At 64.4% G+C, this 16,149-nt stretch overlaps 1 protein-coding gene across 1 annotated transcript in view; it reads left to right on the top strand.

Annotated features, from left to right (window-relative positions):
* SLC6A19 (solute carrier family 6 member 19) overlaps positions 1-15,438 on the top strand; it is a 16,258-nt gene extending 820 nt beyond the window's left edge. Inside the window, exons 2-12 of the mRNA XM_027520388.1 lie at positions 5,293-5,433; positions 6,207-6,344; positions 7,279-7,460; positions 7,792-7,902; positions 8,172-8,284; positions 9,811-9,939; positions 10,030-10,186; positions 11,726-11,930; positions 12,156-12,315; positions 13,293-13,455; positions 13,601-15,438. Of these exons, the coding sequence (XP_027376189.1) occupies positions 5,293-5,433; positions 6,207-6,344; positions 7,279-7,460; positions 7,792-7,902; positions 8,172-8,284; positions 9,811-9,939; positions 10,030-10,186; positions 11,726-11,930; positions 12,156-12,315; positions 13,293-13,455; positions 13,601-13,804 (1,703 nt within the window). The 3' untranslated portion in view covers positions 13,805-15,438. The remainder of the gene's footprint in view (positions 1-5,292; positions 5,434-6,206; positions 6,345-7,278; positions 7,461-7,791; positions 7,903-8,171; positions 8,285-9,810; positions 9,940-10,029; positions 10,187-11,725; positions 11,931-12,155; positions 12,316-13,292; positions 13,456-13,600) is intronic.
* The last annotated feature ends 711 nt before the right edge of the window (positions 15,439-16,149 follow it).

Here is a 16,149-nt window from a genome sequence, read left to right as displayed (position 1 = left end):
ATGGAGCCCAGGAGGTCAGGGCCCCAGCCTGAGTCACAGCCTCTGCCCAGGGGGCCCTCAGGGAGGCCGCTGCCCCTCCCTCCGCAACTTGCTGTCACAACTCCTCGGGGGCCATCCTGGTGGAGGGTCCCTGACTCGGGCACCAGGAGGAGGGCCTGGCTGCTCCCCTGCTCGTGGGACATGGCGGCTGTTCCGGGCTGACCCTGCTGGTGGGTGAAGGCCCATCGCTGGCCCCTGAGAAGAGGGGGCTGGACCCCAGAGCTGGGGAGGGACTCCCGGGGGGAACATGCTAGAAGCAGATTAGGGGTCTTCCCAGAGGTTGACTGGAGCAGACACCATGAGCTCAGACCCCCAGGAGGCCAGATGTACCCTGACTGGGAGGCCTGGGAGGATGCTGCTGGCTGCACACGGCCCCCCAGCTTGGGGGAGGGGATCGCCGCAGCCCCCATGTGGGTCAGGACCCCGCCCCCGGTACCCCCATCCCTCAGGAGGCCTGTCCACTGTCCTCTGAGCCAGCTCATGGGCTGGGAGCCCAGTGGCCCGCCCTCCACGCCCAGGAGACCATCCCTGAGACCAAGGCGGGTGTGGCTGCTGACTCGTCAGGGTGACACTCGCATTCCCGAAGCCCCAGCAGTGGGGAGGGGAGCAGCTGTGTGGCTTGAGGAGCCTGCCTTCGAGGGTCTTAGGGGGCCTCCCACCCCTGCCCATCTGTTCTGGTTTGGCAAAAGCTTAGTTAGTCTCCAATCATTTCCAGGAGTTTTGCGTAATTCAAAAAAGTAAATGATCTTTTGCTTTATTTTCAGCTTCATATTATGGGGAAAAAAAAAAAGTCTATACAGAAAAGTAGAGAGTAGAGATAGCCACGGTGAAGACCCGCGATTTAGGCTCGACTGTCAGCGGCGTTTGTGGTGTTGCTATGCGTGTGGCCGTGAGCAGCTGCGTGCACGTCGCGTGACCCCGATCATGGGGTCATCATGGTCCCCCGAGCGAGCGGGAGCGTGGTGAGCAGGCGCTATGCCCCGGTGCCCGCAGGCTGGCCGCCCTCCCGTGCTCCCCGGCGTCTGCGCTCCCCCGGGGTCTGCACCGGGCAGGCAGCCGGGCCTGTGAGGCTGAAGGAGCTGGCCCCTAAAGGCAGGTTTGCCCCGGAGGCGAGGCGGAGGCGGACGCGGACGGGCCTGGGGGCAGGACGGAGCGTAGGTCTCAGCTCACTTGGGTTTGAGGAGGACCGGCTGCTGGCTCCCTGGGCTCAGGGAGGTGGGGCCCCCTGCGGACCAGGGATGTCCTTCTCATCCTCTGGGCCCCTCGCTGGGCCCCGCCCCCAGGCCTGCACGCGCCTTTCTTCCCATGTCCCTGGGTGAGCGCCCCGTCGGGCCACTGTGCCAGGGTCTGCACACTCACTTGTAAGTCCGGTCAGCAGGCAGACAGTGTGCACGCTGCGGTCCGCCGCTCTGAGGACGAGGCTGGGGTCTGCAGGCCAGCTGCTGGCTCAGCTGTCCGACCCCGAGAGCCAGGAGGGGTGCCCACCCGGGGGCGCCTCCACTCCCCGCCCGGCTCTGTCCACCCCAGCATGGCGCCCCCACCCTGCCCTCCCGAGCACCAGGAGGGGTGCCCACCCGGGGGCGCCTCCACTCCCCGCCCGGCTCTGTCCACCCCAGCATGGCACCCCAACCCTGCCCTCCTGAGCACCAGGAGGGGTGCCCACCCGGGGGCGCCTCCACTCCCCGCCCGGCTCTGTCCTCCCCAGCACGGCACCCCAACCCTGCCCTCCCGAGCGCCAGGAGGGGTGCCCACCTGGGGGCGCCTCCACTCCCCGCCGGGCTCTGTCCTCCCCAGCACGGCACCCCTCTGACCATCCAGCGAGTGCTCAGGGGCACACGGGCTGGGCACCGCCCCAGGGACCCCGCTGAGCAGGGCCCTCGGAAGCTTGGGGCCCAGGGGTCATGACTCTAGACCCTGGGCCAGCCTCAGACCTCCTCCCCGCCCCCAGGCCCTCTGGGCAGCGCCACGGGTTCTGGAATCCCCTGGTGCGGGGGATCCTGGTGCCTGTCACCTGGAGGCCAGCTGAGCCCCCACAGACCTGCAAGGACTGGGTCCCGGCCGCCAGCAGGGAGAACCAGGGGAGGCAGGACCTGCCACCCAGCTTTGCCCCCCGCCTCCCAGGGCCAGCTCCACAGCCTAGCAGCCCGAGTCCTGACCAACGGCAGTGGAGCGGGGGTGCCAGGGAGGCCACAGGCGAGGGCAGGTGGCGGTCCTCCCCTGCGCTTCGGGGAAGTGGAAGAGGGGCCCGCGGCCCTCCAGGGCATCTGGGGAAGCGGGCGGTGTCCCAGGGAGCCCGGCCATGGGAGCGAGAAGGCCCCCTTGGCTCCTGTCCACTGTGGGGCAGGGGGAGGGGCAGGCAGCAGCCTCCGTTTCCACTGGGCTTCCCTCCCGTAAGCGGCTGAGGGTCTGTGGTCACAAAAGCCTTGGAGACCCCGAGGCGGAATGGTGCCCCACCTGACCCTGCACCCCGGGGGGCTCTCGAGGCCCTCGCCCCCCTCCCCTCCCCTGCCTCGCTTCCTGAGTTCCTGGAACTTCTGCCCCGGCATCTCTCTGCACACACGTCCTTCCTGGAGCTGATGGTCTCCACTCTCATCTCCCGGGACCTTTGGAACCCGCTGGCTGCCGGGCACTCTGGCTTTCCTGCCTCCTAAGACCTGCAGCCCGCCCCACCCCTCTGTTTGACACCCCCATTCCCGCCCCCACAGCAGAGGGGTCAGTTCACAAATGGAAGACCCAACCCCAAAAGGGAGCCAAGAGCCGCCCATCCCTGGGGAGGGGAGGGGCCTCCGCTCTGTGCTGCCAGGGCTGGGGGTGCCCACCAGGCGGGCCTCACGATGTGGGGACATGGAGGGCTCGCTGGGCCCAGCCCACCTTTGGGGGCTGCAGTGGACGTGCCCTGGCCCCACCCTCCCTGCCTCTGTAGAAGCTGAGCCTCTGGTCCTGGAGGAGCTTGTGGGGGTGGCTGGGGGGCTGGTGTAGGTGCCAGGATCATGGGGAGCAGGGGAGGCTTCCTGGACGAGGGGCTGTCTGAGTGGGGTTTTCAAGGATGCATAGGGTTTCCCAATGGTGGTGAAGGGGCAGGGAGTCCCGGGGGAAAAGTGGCATCATGAGAGGAAGGGACAGGATGGGGAGCTTGTTTTCTTCTTGGTGGTTTTGCCCCACAGGTTTTCAAATCCAGCTCCTGAGAACCTCAGAGAGGCAAACCTTACTTCACCTTTCCCTCCACGGACAGAGGGACGGGCGCTGAGCCCGCAGCTGGCCGAGCCCCAGACCCCAGGCTGCTGGCTCCCCTCCATCGAGGGGTCTGGCCTGGGGGGGCCCATTCCTGGTGCCTTTCCTTGCGTCCCAGCCCACACCCTCACCTGCTGACCCTCGGTACACTGCCCCCCGCCCCACACAGCACCGGCCCTGGAAGAAGCTTGTGCCTGGAGCCCCAGGTGGGCGGCCAGTGGCCCTGCGGCTTCCTGGCGTGGGGACTGAGGCCAGTCCACGGGTAGGAGAAAGTGCCGCTGGCCCTGGGGCCCAGAGGCAGACGGAGGAGGAGGAGAAAAGGCCGAGGGATTAGCCCAGGAGCCAAGAGGGGAGCTGGGCGCAGAGACCGGGAGCCCCCTGCCATGTGCTCCAGGTTCCCCTCAACACACACACACGCACACTCAGGTGTAAGAGTACACGTGGACACACTCAAACACACCTACACACACTCACTTTTACCTGTGCACACCCATGCACGCCCATACATACACAAGGACACACGTGCACACTCGTACACACATGTCACGCTTACACCAAGTGTCTGGATACATGTGGAGGCACCCACGTGCTCACATACACGCAGTCACATACACGTGGATACACACACACGTGTGGATAGGCACGTGCACGTACACATGGATTCACACACATGTACACAAGTGTATACACAGAGCCTCGCCAGTGGGGACCTCAGGCTCAGGTCTGACACTCACACTGCCCAGGAGGCCATGGTGGGAAGGCTGCGGCCTGGCTGGCATCTGGGAGAGAAGCGGGCACAAGTGAAGGATCTAAGCCCTTTGAGGGGGAGCAGAGAATGTGTGTGTCGGGAGGTGGAGGCGGGGCGGGGAGGATGAGGGGAGGTGAGCAGAGGAGGGCAGGAAGACGGGGCTGCACAAACTGGGGTGAGGGGGTACCTCACTCCTCGGCAGGCTGCACCAGACCCCGGGACAGAGGGGGGGACCTCAGCCCACGGCAGGCCACGCGGGACCCCGGGACGGAGGGGGGACCTCAACCCACGGCAGGCCGCACCGGACCCCGGGACAGAGGAGGGGACCTCACTCCTTGGCAGGCTGCGCCAGACCCCAGGACAGAGGGGGGACCTCAGCCCACGGCAGGCCACGTGGGACCCCAGGACAGAGCAGGGACCTTAGGGCGGGCGTCCCAGGCCAGTGCTGGCGGTCCCGGTAACCAGGGAGCCCGACCACGAGGTCCCCCTCAGACTGGACCTGAACACACTCTTAAGCCCTGAAGCAAGTGTTTCCAATCCTTATCGGCCAGTTTCAGCTCCCGAGCTGCCTGCCGACTAGAGCCGGCGACCTTTGGTAACTGCGGCCCTGCTAATATCAGCAGGCCTGCACTCGGCTCAGCACGGGGCCAGGCCAGGTGCATTGGACGGGCTGCCTCCCCCCTGGTTCCCCCAGAGCCCGGGTCAGGGGGAGGAGCCCGGGCAGCTGGTAAAACCACGGACTGGGGCCGAGGATGGAGCAGCAGGAGGGGGCTCACCCCTTCAGGGCTCTGGGATGGTGGGCCCATGAGCACCATGAAGGCAGGTGTTCACGGGGCCCCTGCTTGGGGCCAGGCCAGGCCCTGGGACCCATCAGCGAGGGCGGACACAGACCCCAGGTCCAACTGCTCCCTGGCCCAGAGTGGGGTCCCCAGAGCTCAGATGCAGACCCCTTTCTGCGTGGGGTCTGGGCCGGCTTCTGAGCTCCTGGCCTTTACTCCTTCCCCACCTTCCAGTGCAGATGCTGTGGGCCCACACCCCCAGGGGGCCTACCCTGGCGCGTGCCCCTCCCTGGACTCCTCCCACAGGCGAATGCCAGCCTAGCGCTCCAGGGACTGGGGGGCAGGCAGCATCCTGTGGGGACCGCGGATGAGCCGGCCACCTCGAGGAGAAGGCACAAGCCCCCCTGTAAATGACTCGATGACCGTCAAGGGCGTGGTCAAGGGCGACGTCCTTAGTCACGTGACCGCCCTGACCATGCCTCCCCGGCCCCGCAGGAGCGTTCATGATTCCATTCCTCATCCTGCTGGTCCTGGAGGGGATCCCGCTACTGCACCTGGAGTTCGCCATCGGGCAGCGGCTGCGCAAGGGCAGCGTGGGCGTCTGGAGCGCCATCCACCCGGCCCTCAAGGGCGTAGGTGCGTCCATGCCCAGGCTCAGCCTGGGGTCCGGGCTGGCAGCACACGCTGCCCTCTCTTCCCTCTACCTTTCGGGGAGGAGACGGCCCGGGCTCCACAGCTTCCACCCTGAGGCTGTTGCCACCCCTTCCTTAGACTCTGTTGTGGGGGGGATGGTATGGGCTGGAGAGGCTGTCCTGGGTCCCCAGGGAACACAAGGTCCAGTGGGGGCAGATACAGGGGGAGAGCAGAGCCCCCCACTTCCTGCCCAGAGCAGGGACTAGGAGGGACACTGACAGTGGGGGCGCCTTCCTGACGTCAGGGACCCTTTTGTTCACCCACACTCAGTGGGCCAAGAGGGCCCCCCAGAGATTGCCTTCACTCCAGCACTGACCCTTCATTCCACAGTGACCCCCTTCCAGTGACCAGCACCCCCATCCCAGCAGTGATCCCCTCCCCTGCAGCGACTGCCCACCCTAGTTGTTATCCCCACCCCGGCACCCCCATACTCCAGCAGTGCCCCCATCCCAGCCATGACCCCCTCCCCAGAAGTGACCCCCACTCCAGCAGTGACCCCCCATCCTAGAAGTGACCCCCGCCTCCAGAAGTGACCCTCCACTCCAGCATTGCCCTCTCCCTAGCAGTGAACCCCACTTCAGCAGTGACCCCCCATCCCAGCAGTGACTGCCACCCTAGCCATCGCCCCCACCCCAGCAGTGACCCCCACCCTAGCAGTGACCCCCCACTTCAGCAGTGACACCCCGCCCCAGCACTGACGTCCCCTCTCCCCCCAGGCATCGCGTCCATGTTCGTGTCCTTCATGGTGGGCCTCTATTACAACACCATCATCGCCTGGGTCATGTGGTACTTCTTCAACTCCTTCCAGGAGCCCCTGCCCTGGAGCCAGTGTCCACTCAATGCCAACCAGACAGGTGAGCCCTGGGTGGGCTGGTGGGGGCGGAGCTGGCCCGTGAGCAGCGTCTCCCGAATCTCTAACATCCACGTGGTTGTCGCCCAAGTTTAGCAAAAACGCGAGCACAGAAAGGGGCATGGCCTCCCTGCTGCACCCAGGGCCCTGCAGGGGATGTGGGCAGGGGTGAGGTAGGAGGGTCTGCCAGGACTAGACCACTCCTGCCTTGGCAGGGTCTCACTGGGCTCCCTGAGCCCGGGGGGCAACCAGGACCCTGGGCTGCTGGGTCTCGAGCAGAGAGAGTGTGTGAGGCTGAACAAGCCACCCAGTGTGGGCTCTGGCGTGAGACCCCAAAGACTGGTGAGCTCCTGAATGACTGCGTGCCGTGACCAGGGCACTGACGCCCAGCTAAGCCCTGGGTCTGTGCCTGCCGGGGGCAGGGTTGGGGGAGGGGACAGGTAGTCAGAGCCCGGTGCACACGCTCCCTGTGTGCACGAGTGTGTGCACGGGTCTGCACGTGAGCATACATGCAAGTCTGTTTGGTTTGGTATGTGCATGCTTATGTGTGTCTACAAGTATGTTCGTGGGCACACGAGTGCACTAAAGTGTGCACACACGTACACGTATGTTGTGCATGCTGTTGGGTGTGTCTGTGCATGCACACTCGTGTATGTGGTGCGTGCTGTTGAGTGTGGGTGTGTGCACATGTGTAAGTGTGCTGTGTATGCTGTTTGTTGCGCGTGTGTGGGTGTGGGCGTGCACACACACGGGTGAGTACATTTGTGCATGTTTGTGTGGGGTGTGCACACATACGTGTGAGTTCACTGTGATGCTGTCTGTTGGGTATGTCCACGCGGGTGTGCACACGTGTGTGCACGTGTGCAGTGCGTCCTGGCGTCTGTCAGTGTCCTGGGCCCACGCTCTCCGTGGCCCTCACTGGTGTGGTGCGGTGTCAGGTTACGTGGACGAGTGTGCCCGCAGCTCCTCTGTGGACTACTTCTGGTACCGCGAGACCCTCAACGTCTCCACCTCCATCGATGACTCGGGCTCCGTGCAGTGGTGGATCCTGCTGGCCCTGACGTGCGCCTGGAGCGTGCTCTACGTGTGCACCATCCGGGGCATCGAGACCACAGGGAAGGTGCGGGGCTGTGGGCCTCTGGGGGACCGGGGGCCCCTTTAGCAGCTCTCAGGGCTCGGCCCCTGCCCACCGCCTGTCTGGGCAGCGCCCCAGATTCAGTGCTGGGCCAGACGGCTCCCAAACACACGCTTCAGAAGCCGCAGGCGGGAGCGACTGTGGTGCCTGTCTGGGTGGTGGGAGCTAAACGGTGACCGTGGTGACGAGAGGACACGGAGACCAGAGGGGGAGGCGGGGCCCAGGGTGCGGGAGGAGGGGGCACGGTCCGGGGCTCAGCCCTCCTCCTCGCGGTGGGCCCCCAGCCCTGCCCCCCAACAGCTGCCGCCTCCCCCAGGCCGTGTACATCACATCCACGCTGCCCTACGTCGTCCTGACCATCTTTCTCATCCGGGGCCTGACGCTGAAGGGAGCCACCAACGGCATCGTCTTCCTTTTCACGCCCAACGTGAGTCTGGGCTTCCCGCCCACCCCTGGGCTCCGAGACCCCGTTGGTCCCTGGACACCGGCCGGGCCTGGGAGGGCAGCGCATGCCAGCTCGCGTGTGGCTCAGGGCAGAGGGCCACCAGCTGTCGCCTTAGGGTCGTTTCCCTCTGGCCTCTACTTGGTGGCCTCAGATGTCACCTGGCCTCCCGGCTCCTGTCCCCTCCTTGGACGCCCCTCCTGGGAGCCCCCACATCCCGTGGTGCGCGGCTGAGGGTCTCTGTTTGGCCGCAGGTTACGGAGCTGGCCAACCCGGTCACCTGGCTGGACGCGGGGGCCCAAGTCTTCTACTCCTTCTCCCTGGCCTTCGGGGGCCTCATTTCCTTCTCCAGCTACAACCCTGTCCAGTGAGTATGCTGGATGGGGGTCCCATGGGGGCGAGGGGCTGCTCCTCCAGGCACCTGACGCGCAGAGCCCCAGTCTCCCCCTCGGACCAGCTGTGAGGCTGGAGGTGGGTGGGCACTCGCCAGAGCTGAGGCTCCGAGTCTCCCGGATCAGGGGTGGTGGGGCTGGAGGCAGGCAGGCCGGCTCCCAGCTGAAGGCGTTCTCAGGAGCTGTGGGGAGCGGCTGCAGCCGGCCCCCGGCCCCCCGTGCCTTGGCCTGCGTGTCCGTCTCTCTCCCGAGGCCGGGGCATCCTTGGCCTGCGTGTCCGTCTCTCCCCCGAGGCCGGGGCGTCCTTGGCCTGCGTGTCCGTCTCTCCCCCGAGGCCGGGGCGTCCTTGGCCTGCGTGTCCGTCTCTCCCCCGAGGCCGGGGCGTCCTTGGCCTGCAGCCGGGCCTCGCTGGGCCACGCCCGCTCTCTGGCTGCTGAGAACGTCTGTGCTCCAGCTCCGTGAGCACCTGTTTTCGTTCCCCGCGCGTGTGCCCCGAGGCGGGGGGCCCTGGGCTTCGCGGTGGCTCCAGGTCTAACTGTCTGAGGAGCCGCTTCCCCTCTGCAGTCCCTGCAGGGCATGTGGGAGCGCTGGGTCCTCCCGCCCTCGTCCGCGCCTGTCACTCTCAGGTGCTTGGGTTCCGGCCGCAGGGGAGGGTGTGGCCGCTCACTGAGCTACGTGTTTGTTTTCAGTAGCCATTTCTTCTTTGCCCGCCGTGAGTCTTCCTTGCTTTGCGGGTTCTCCCCAGTTGCAGCGAAGTGTCCTCTCTTGCGGTCCACGGGCTTGGTTGCTCTGCGACCTGCAGGATCTTCCCAGACCAGGAATCAAACCTGTGTCCCCCTGCGCTGGCAGGCAGGCTCCCACCCACTGCACCACCAGGGAAGGCCCTCACTGGGGTCGGATTTGCGTTTCCCTGGGGTTCTTGACAGAGGCACCTGGAAGGATGGTGCCTCAGCGGATGGGAGGTCAGGGGTCATGCACCGAGCTGAGGGAGGCTTTAGGTGTTGAGGTGGCTGGAGATGGGGTGTCCTCAGCCATGAAGGCCTGGGGTGGGCTGGGGGGCAGCGTCTGTGGGGGCAGAGAGGGGGTAAGGAGAGGGAGGGAGGCGTCCAGGCCTGGGGATGGGGCCACCCGGCCCAGGCTGCCTCTTCGAGGCCTCTGTGGCTGGTGGTTGGAAGGTCCAGGCTGTCGTGTGCGAGTAGGGCTGATGCGCCACCTCCTGAGCCCAGAGCAGACGCTGGCCGAGCAGGGACCTGAACACCAGCGTCTTCAGCCCCAGCTCCAGGGTCCCCAGGGCGTGGGGGCACCGAGAAGCCTGCAGGCTGCAGCAGGCATGGGGGCCATCACCTGGTGCCCGGTGAGCCCTCCCCCCTCCCTGCCCAGCGGCGGCTCAGCCTGTCCGGCTGGCCCAAGACGCAGCTCTGCCCACCTGTGCCGACGTGGGCTGGCCGTGTGGACACCACGCCCCCTGGCCTGTCCTCACCGACGCCGCTTCTGTCCACAGCAACAACTGCGAGATGGACTCGGTCATCGTGTCTGTGATCAACGGCTTCACGTCCGTGTATGCGGCCACCGTGGTCTACTCCATCATTGGCTTCCGCGCCACCGAACGTTACGACGACTGCTTCAGCACGTGAGTGGCCCGCGGGTGCCCCGACAGCTGCGGGGGCCTCCACCTCCGAGGAGCCCACCTGGACTGGTGTCAGCCTCGCTCTCTTTCCAGGAACATCCTGACGCTTATCAACGGGTTCGACCTGCCCGAAGGCAACGTGACGCAGGAGAACTTTGCTGAGATGCAGCGGTGGTGCAACGCCTCCGACCCCGCGGCCTACGCCAGGCTCAAGTTCCAGACCTGCGACATGGACGCCTTCCTCTCACAGGTAGGGCCAGGGCAGCGGGCACCTTGGGTGGACACCGAGCCTCCCCTGGGAGTCCAGTTTGGACAAACCTGCCCCGTGCCACACGGCCGCCCACCCTGGCTATCCTGCCCCGCAGGGTCCGGGCACTGGCTCTAGGGCACCAGCATCTACTGGGCCATGGGCCCCGCATGTGAGACCGTGAGATGCCCTCCGTGGGCCTGACCTCTCCCGTGGCCTTGTGCCAAACACACAGAAACACCCCATGGCCCGCTTTTACTGGAATTTCTCCTACACAAAGGTCGGAGTCACTGTCACCGTCCTTCTAAAATCACCGGTGGCCATCAGGCTCCCAGGAGTCCCTCCCTGATGCTCACAAGCTCAAGTGCCGGCCCCCAGGACGAGCGACATCTGCTGTGATTGCTCGTAGGCCGGCATCTACTAATCTTAGCTTTGCAATTCTCTTATTGGGAGCCACACAACATTTCGGGGGTGTGTTGAGCATTGTTGAGGGCCTGGCACTGCTTCTCCAGCGACAGCGCCATCTTGCCAGGAGTGGACACAGCAGAGGGTCCTCCCAACTTGGCTGTCCCTGGGGAACGTCACAGGGACCACGAGTCTCAATCCCCCTTCCTTTTAAAAAGCGACCTTCTCAAGGTGCCAGTTCTCGCCTGGAAGCTCAGTTTGTGGGGGGTTAGTAAGTTTACGCAGTCGCTTTATGCCCTCCTGCCCCCCTGGTAGTTTCCCTTCAGCCGGAAGCGCCCGCCCCCCAGCCCTGGGCAGTGCTGACGGGCTTCTGCTTTCCCACGGATACAAGGACGTTAGACCTCCCGGACTGCTCCTCTGCGATGTGGGCTCCATAGTGCTGTGACGACCCCCTGCAACCTCCCCATGGCTCTCTGAGTCCTTGTGCCCCAGGAATGTGTGCAGATGCCGTGACGGTGCCATGGGCCCTGCAGGATCCCACCAGATCCACTGGCTCCTCATTCAGCCCCTCTGAGCTCAGGGCTCTCTGCGGAGGTTCAACCCCCGGGAACCCTGAGCCTCGAGAAGGGGGCCCAGTGCCCGAGGCCTCACTTACCTGCGTGGGCCACTCCGTGCAGAGTGTCATCCTTACGCACCCACAAGCACGTTTATGGCACTGCCTGCCCCACGGGCCACTCTGAGCGCTGGTGGGCGCACGTCCAGGGGCTCTGTTTCGGCTCTCGCTCAGGCCCGCTGAAGTCGGTTTGCGCGATGGCCTCGGCTATGGGCGGGGTGGGGGCACCCACTGGCGACCAGATGGCAGTCCACGCCCATCTGCCCAATGTTTCTGTCTGGGCTGCATGGGCCCCCAACCACCGCCAGACAATGTGGTCAACTTCCCAGCAATATAACCAGTTCAGCCTTTTAAAATACACCTAGAGCTAAAAGACAAGAGCTGCAGTCACTCCACAGAATGGCCCGCATCATCCATGACGGTGTGGGTGCCGGCCTGGCGGATGCAGAGCCGTCCAGTGTCAGGGCCAGACCGGCCAGTGGGCACCTCGGAGGGCCCTGGGTGACTCGCCTGCCGCCCTGCAGGGCGTGGAGGGCACCGGGCTGGCCTTCATCGTCTTCACTGAGGCCATCACCAAGATGCCGGTGGCGCCCCTCTGGTCCGTCCTCTTCTTCGTCATGCTCTTCTGCCTGGGCCTGTCGTCCATGTTCGGCAACATGGAGGGTGTGGTGGTGCCCCTGCAGGACCTCAAAGTCATCCCCAAGAAGTGGCCCAAGGAGCTGCTTACAGGTGGGCGGGGCCTATGGAGGTTGTGGGTGGGGCCGTGCGGACGGGGCGGGGGGGGGGTGTGGCCCGTGGGTCTATGGGCGGGGCCTGTGGGTCCGTGGGCGGGGTCTGTGGGTCTATGGGCGGGGCATGTGGGCGGGGTCGAGGCCATGGCGCAGCCGCCAGAGGGAGACTGCGGCAGGCATGGGGCAGACGCCCGTGACGGCACCCCACCCTCTGCCGCCATAGGCCTCATCTGCTTGGGGATGTACCTCATCGCCTTCATTTTCACACTGAACTCCGGCCAGTACTGGCTGTCTCTCCTGGACAGCTACGCGGGCTCCATCCCCCTGCTCGTCATCGCCTTCTTCGAGATGTTCTCCGTCGTCTATGTGTACGGCGTGGACAGGTAGGGGCCGGGGGCGGGGAACCCCATGGTAGGGGGTGCGCAGGGCCGCGCAGGTGTCTCTTCTGTCTGGTGTGGGGTGGAGATGGCCTGAGCCTGGGAGGGCAACGGAGAGGCCATGGAGCTCACGGGGGTTGCAGACCCCGCCCTCTGCGGCGTCCAGATGCCCCCAGGCCTCGGGAAGGGCGCTGGCAGCCGCAGCAGGAGGCAGCCCAGTCTCGGGGCGAATGGGAGAAGGCAGGATGGTGCACAGGCGTTTGCTGTGGGTCGATGGGGCTTCCCCAGGACCCTGCCTGGAGGAGGGAGGAAGCTGGTGTTTTACTCCAGTTCCCACTGCACTGCCAGGCCTGCCCCCAGAGGTCTGAGCAGGGCTCCTCTGCCAGACAGAGGCTCAGGCAAAGACAAGTTTGCAAGTGTGGCAGGGTCAGCCGTCCCTTGGCCAGTCATTCAGGGCATCACGGATTGGCACCGTGTTGTTAATAGGACTTGGACTCACCACCACTCCATAAACGATCTGGTGAAATCAATTAAGATTAAATGCACAAGCCCATGCAGGGGACCCTGTCAAGACCCCCAGCGCTGCACCTCTAAGAGTGCTGGTGAGGCTGCCCAGGGTCAGAGCCCCTGCCCTGCCAAGGGGACTGAGACAGGGAGCCGGACAGCTCCCCTCCTCGGTCCCCAGCAGCTCTGATCTGCCCTTCACATCAGTGTCCCCTCCTCGGTCCCAGCAGCTCTGATCCGCCCTTCACATCAGTGTCAGCCTGGGGCCGAGGAGGACGTGGCCTCTGACGAGAGTCCACACGTCTAGCCTGGCACTAGCACCGCGGGATGGTGGGGCTTCACAGAGAAGGCGTGTCTGCCAAGAAGGATGTGAGAGGTCAGAGTGCAGCATCACAGAGGAGAGACCGTCTCTCCAGGCGTGGAGAGGCTGCCACCCTCTGCCTTCCGGGGACTAACAGCCCCTCGGCCTCTGCTTCCAGGTTCAACAGGGACATTGAGTTCATGATCGGCCACAAGCCCAACATCTTCTGGCAGGTCACGTGGAGAGTGGTGAGCCCCCTGCTTATGCTGGCCATCTTCCTGTTCTTCTTCGTGATCGAGGTCAGGGAGGAGCTGACATACAACATTTGGGACCCAGCCTATGTGAGTCCTGGGCCTCCAGGGTGGGTGGGTGGGGGCAGGCTCCCCCTCCCTCTAGAGGCAGGAGTGAATCACGAAGGGCGGGCTCGTTGCCCTGAGTGAGACCCCGGCTGCCTGGTTTGCTCACCTGAGGCCACTCTCTCTCCAGGAGGAATTTCCCAAATCCAAGGAAATCAAGTACCCAGGCTGGGTGTACGCTGTGGTGGTCCTGGTTGCTGGGGTCCCCTGCCTGGTCATCCCTGGCTTCGCCATCTACAAGCTCATCAGGAACCACTTCCAGAGGCGAGGGGACCAGCGGGCGCTCGTCAGCTCACTGTCCGCGGCCTCAGTGAACGGCGGCCTGTGGTCCTAGGCAGCCCAGCCCGTGGGGTGGGGGTGGTGTCTGAGGAGGGAGTGGGCTGCACGTGTGTGCACGTGTGTGTATTATGTGAGGGTGCATGTGTGGGAGCGTGTATACATGGGCGTGTGTGTGTGTGTTGTTCATGTGAGTGTGCAAGTGTGAGAGGGTATCTACCGTGTGTGGGTATGTCCCTGTGTGTGTATGTGTGCATATGTGAGTGTATATACATGTGCAAGTGTATGTGTACACGTGTGGATGTGTGTAAGCATGGGTGCATAACAAGGGACATGCTCCTGGTGTGGTTACACACACGTGTGTGTGCACATGGATGTGTGTGTGCATGTGAGCACGTGTGGGCAGGTGTATACGTGAGCCAGTATGGGAGTGTATTTGCACGCGTGTGAGTGTGTTTCAGTGTGCATGCATCTACGTGTTGTGCATGTGTGCTCATGCTTGTGTGTGTGTGCACAGCTGTGTGTGTACCTGTGTGTGCGTGCATGCCTGTGGCTTTGCTTGCACACACACGTGTTGCCTTGCAGCAACCCGAGGGCCTGGGAGCTGAGGGCGGCCCACCTCCACCCACTCCCAGAGAGTGAGCTGCCGTGGGGCGGGGCCAGCTGCGCGCGCCCCACTCATCTCGGCCCCTGGGAGCCAGTCTTGGTGCCTCTGCCCTTTCCTCTCGAGGTCCCCTCCGACCTCGGGATTCTTGCGGTGAGGTCGGGGCTTTCACCCTGTGACCAGGAGCAGCCTTCTCAGGCCCGTCCAGAAGAGGCCAGTGAGCTCGACAGAACTTGGCCGGCCCGGTGGGGCCCCACCCATCCGACAGAGTCTTGGCCACACCCGGGTGTGATCTGAAGGCTGATCTGCTTAATCCCTGCATGTGGCTGCCAGCAATAGATGAGCAGTTAAATAAAACTCAGCTCGGGTGACTTAAGGCAGACCCCCCCACACTTGGTACGTTCTTGAGAGGACATTAACTGCATGAATATTTAGCCAGATGTTGGAGAAGACGGGTTGTAGGATAACTCGGCCTTGGCCACCGAGGTGGAGGACTGCCCGTGCGTCCCGAGCGACGTCAGGGACCGTGAGGGCAGGGGGACTGTCCAGCTGTTGCTGCTCAGTGACGCCGGCGTCGGCGCGGGGACGGGATGCCACATCCAGCCTCCTCCAAAGTCACGTGAACTTGGGTGTTTGTTTCCAAGAACCGTCACCCCCACTTTCCAGGCAAGAGTCTGCAGGTTTATGTTGAACTGGACTTTGCAAGGATTCTCCGTGCAGGACCAGGGGCCCGAGTGGTGGGTGGGAGACTCCTGACCAGCATCCTTGGCATCCAGCTCCTCTACTCCCAGAGCTGTCCGACCCTGTTGGGAAAACTGCTCAGGACCCCTTAGATACACCCCGCCCCAGCCCACCCCCAGGGTATGTGGAGGGGAGACACACTCCCAGACGTGACCTGGGCAGGGACCCCACCCCCAGGGTGCGTGGAGGGGAGACACACTCCCAGACGTGACCTGGGTGGGGCTGGGCCGTCTTTGTCTCTTGGTGACGGGTTCTTTCACAGACTTGATGTTTTGCAAATTGTTAGAAATTTGGGTTTTGTGGGTGTCGTGTGTGCCTGTGTGAATAAATCACTCTTTCATAGTCTTGGCCTAAGTGTTGTCTAAATGAGAGACAGACGAGCCCCAGCCTTGACGGGCTGGTGCAGGACTGCAGGTCTGCTGCGTGCATGGAGGGCCCCTGCCCCCCACCATTGCCCCAGGCTCCCAGCGAAGTGCCCTCACGTGGGGGCTACTGGTGAGGCCCCTGGGCCGGGGCACAGGGAGAGGCCTGGCCTCGCCACTGTCTTTCCTCTCCCATGCCTTTCCATCTGAGTCGCCCTTCCTCAGCGGGACCTGCTACCGGGGCCCCGTGTTTGGGACCATGCAGCCCGGCTGAGAGAGGAGTGTCCAAGGAAAGTGAGATTGTGGATAAGGGGCCCGGTCCTGTCCTGGTGGAGGCGTCTGCTGGGTGGTGGGGGCAAGGGTCCAGGGAGCCCCCAGGGGGAAGCCTCAGCTGAACCCACCGTGTTGGCTCGTCCCGGCTCCAGCCCCCAGACAGGAGGGAACCCGAGCTGAGGGAAGGGCTCACATACCCCCTGAGCCTGGCCAAGCCCCTCCCCATGCCTGGCATCACCCCACCCTGCCACCCTCCCAGGGAACCCCTTGGGGATGCAGGTCGCCACCCTACCACAGCTCATAGTGGGCTCACACTGGCAAGGATTCCTGGGCTAGGGGCTGGGGAAGGCCAGGGGAGGGGAGGTCTTCTGGAACTCATCTGGACATCCTCTGCAGAGGAGCACTGTGAGCCAGCTGGAAGGG

This window comes from Bos indicus x Bos taurus, chromosome 20, assembly GCF_003369695.1.
Source record: "Bos indicus x Bos taurus breed Angus x Brahman F1 hybrid chromosome 20, Bos_hybrid_MaternalHap_v2.0, whole genome shotgun sequence".
Taxonomy (NCBI): domain Eukaryota; kingdom Metazoa; phylum Chordata; class Mammalia; order Artiodactyla; family Bovidae; genus Bos; species Bos indicus x Bos taurus.
This window is presented reverse-complemented; position numbering and strand designations above follow the sequence as displayed.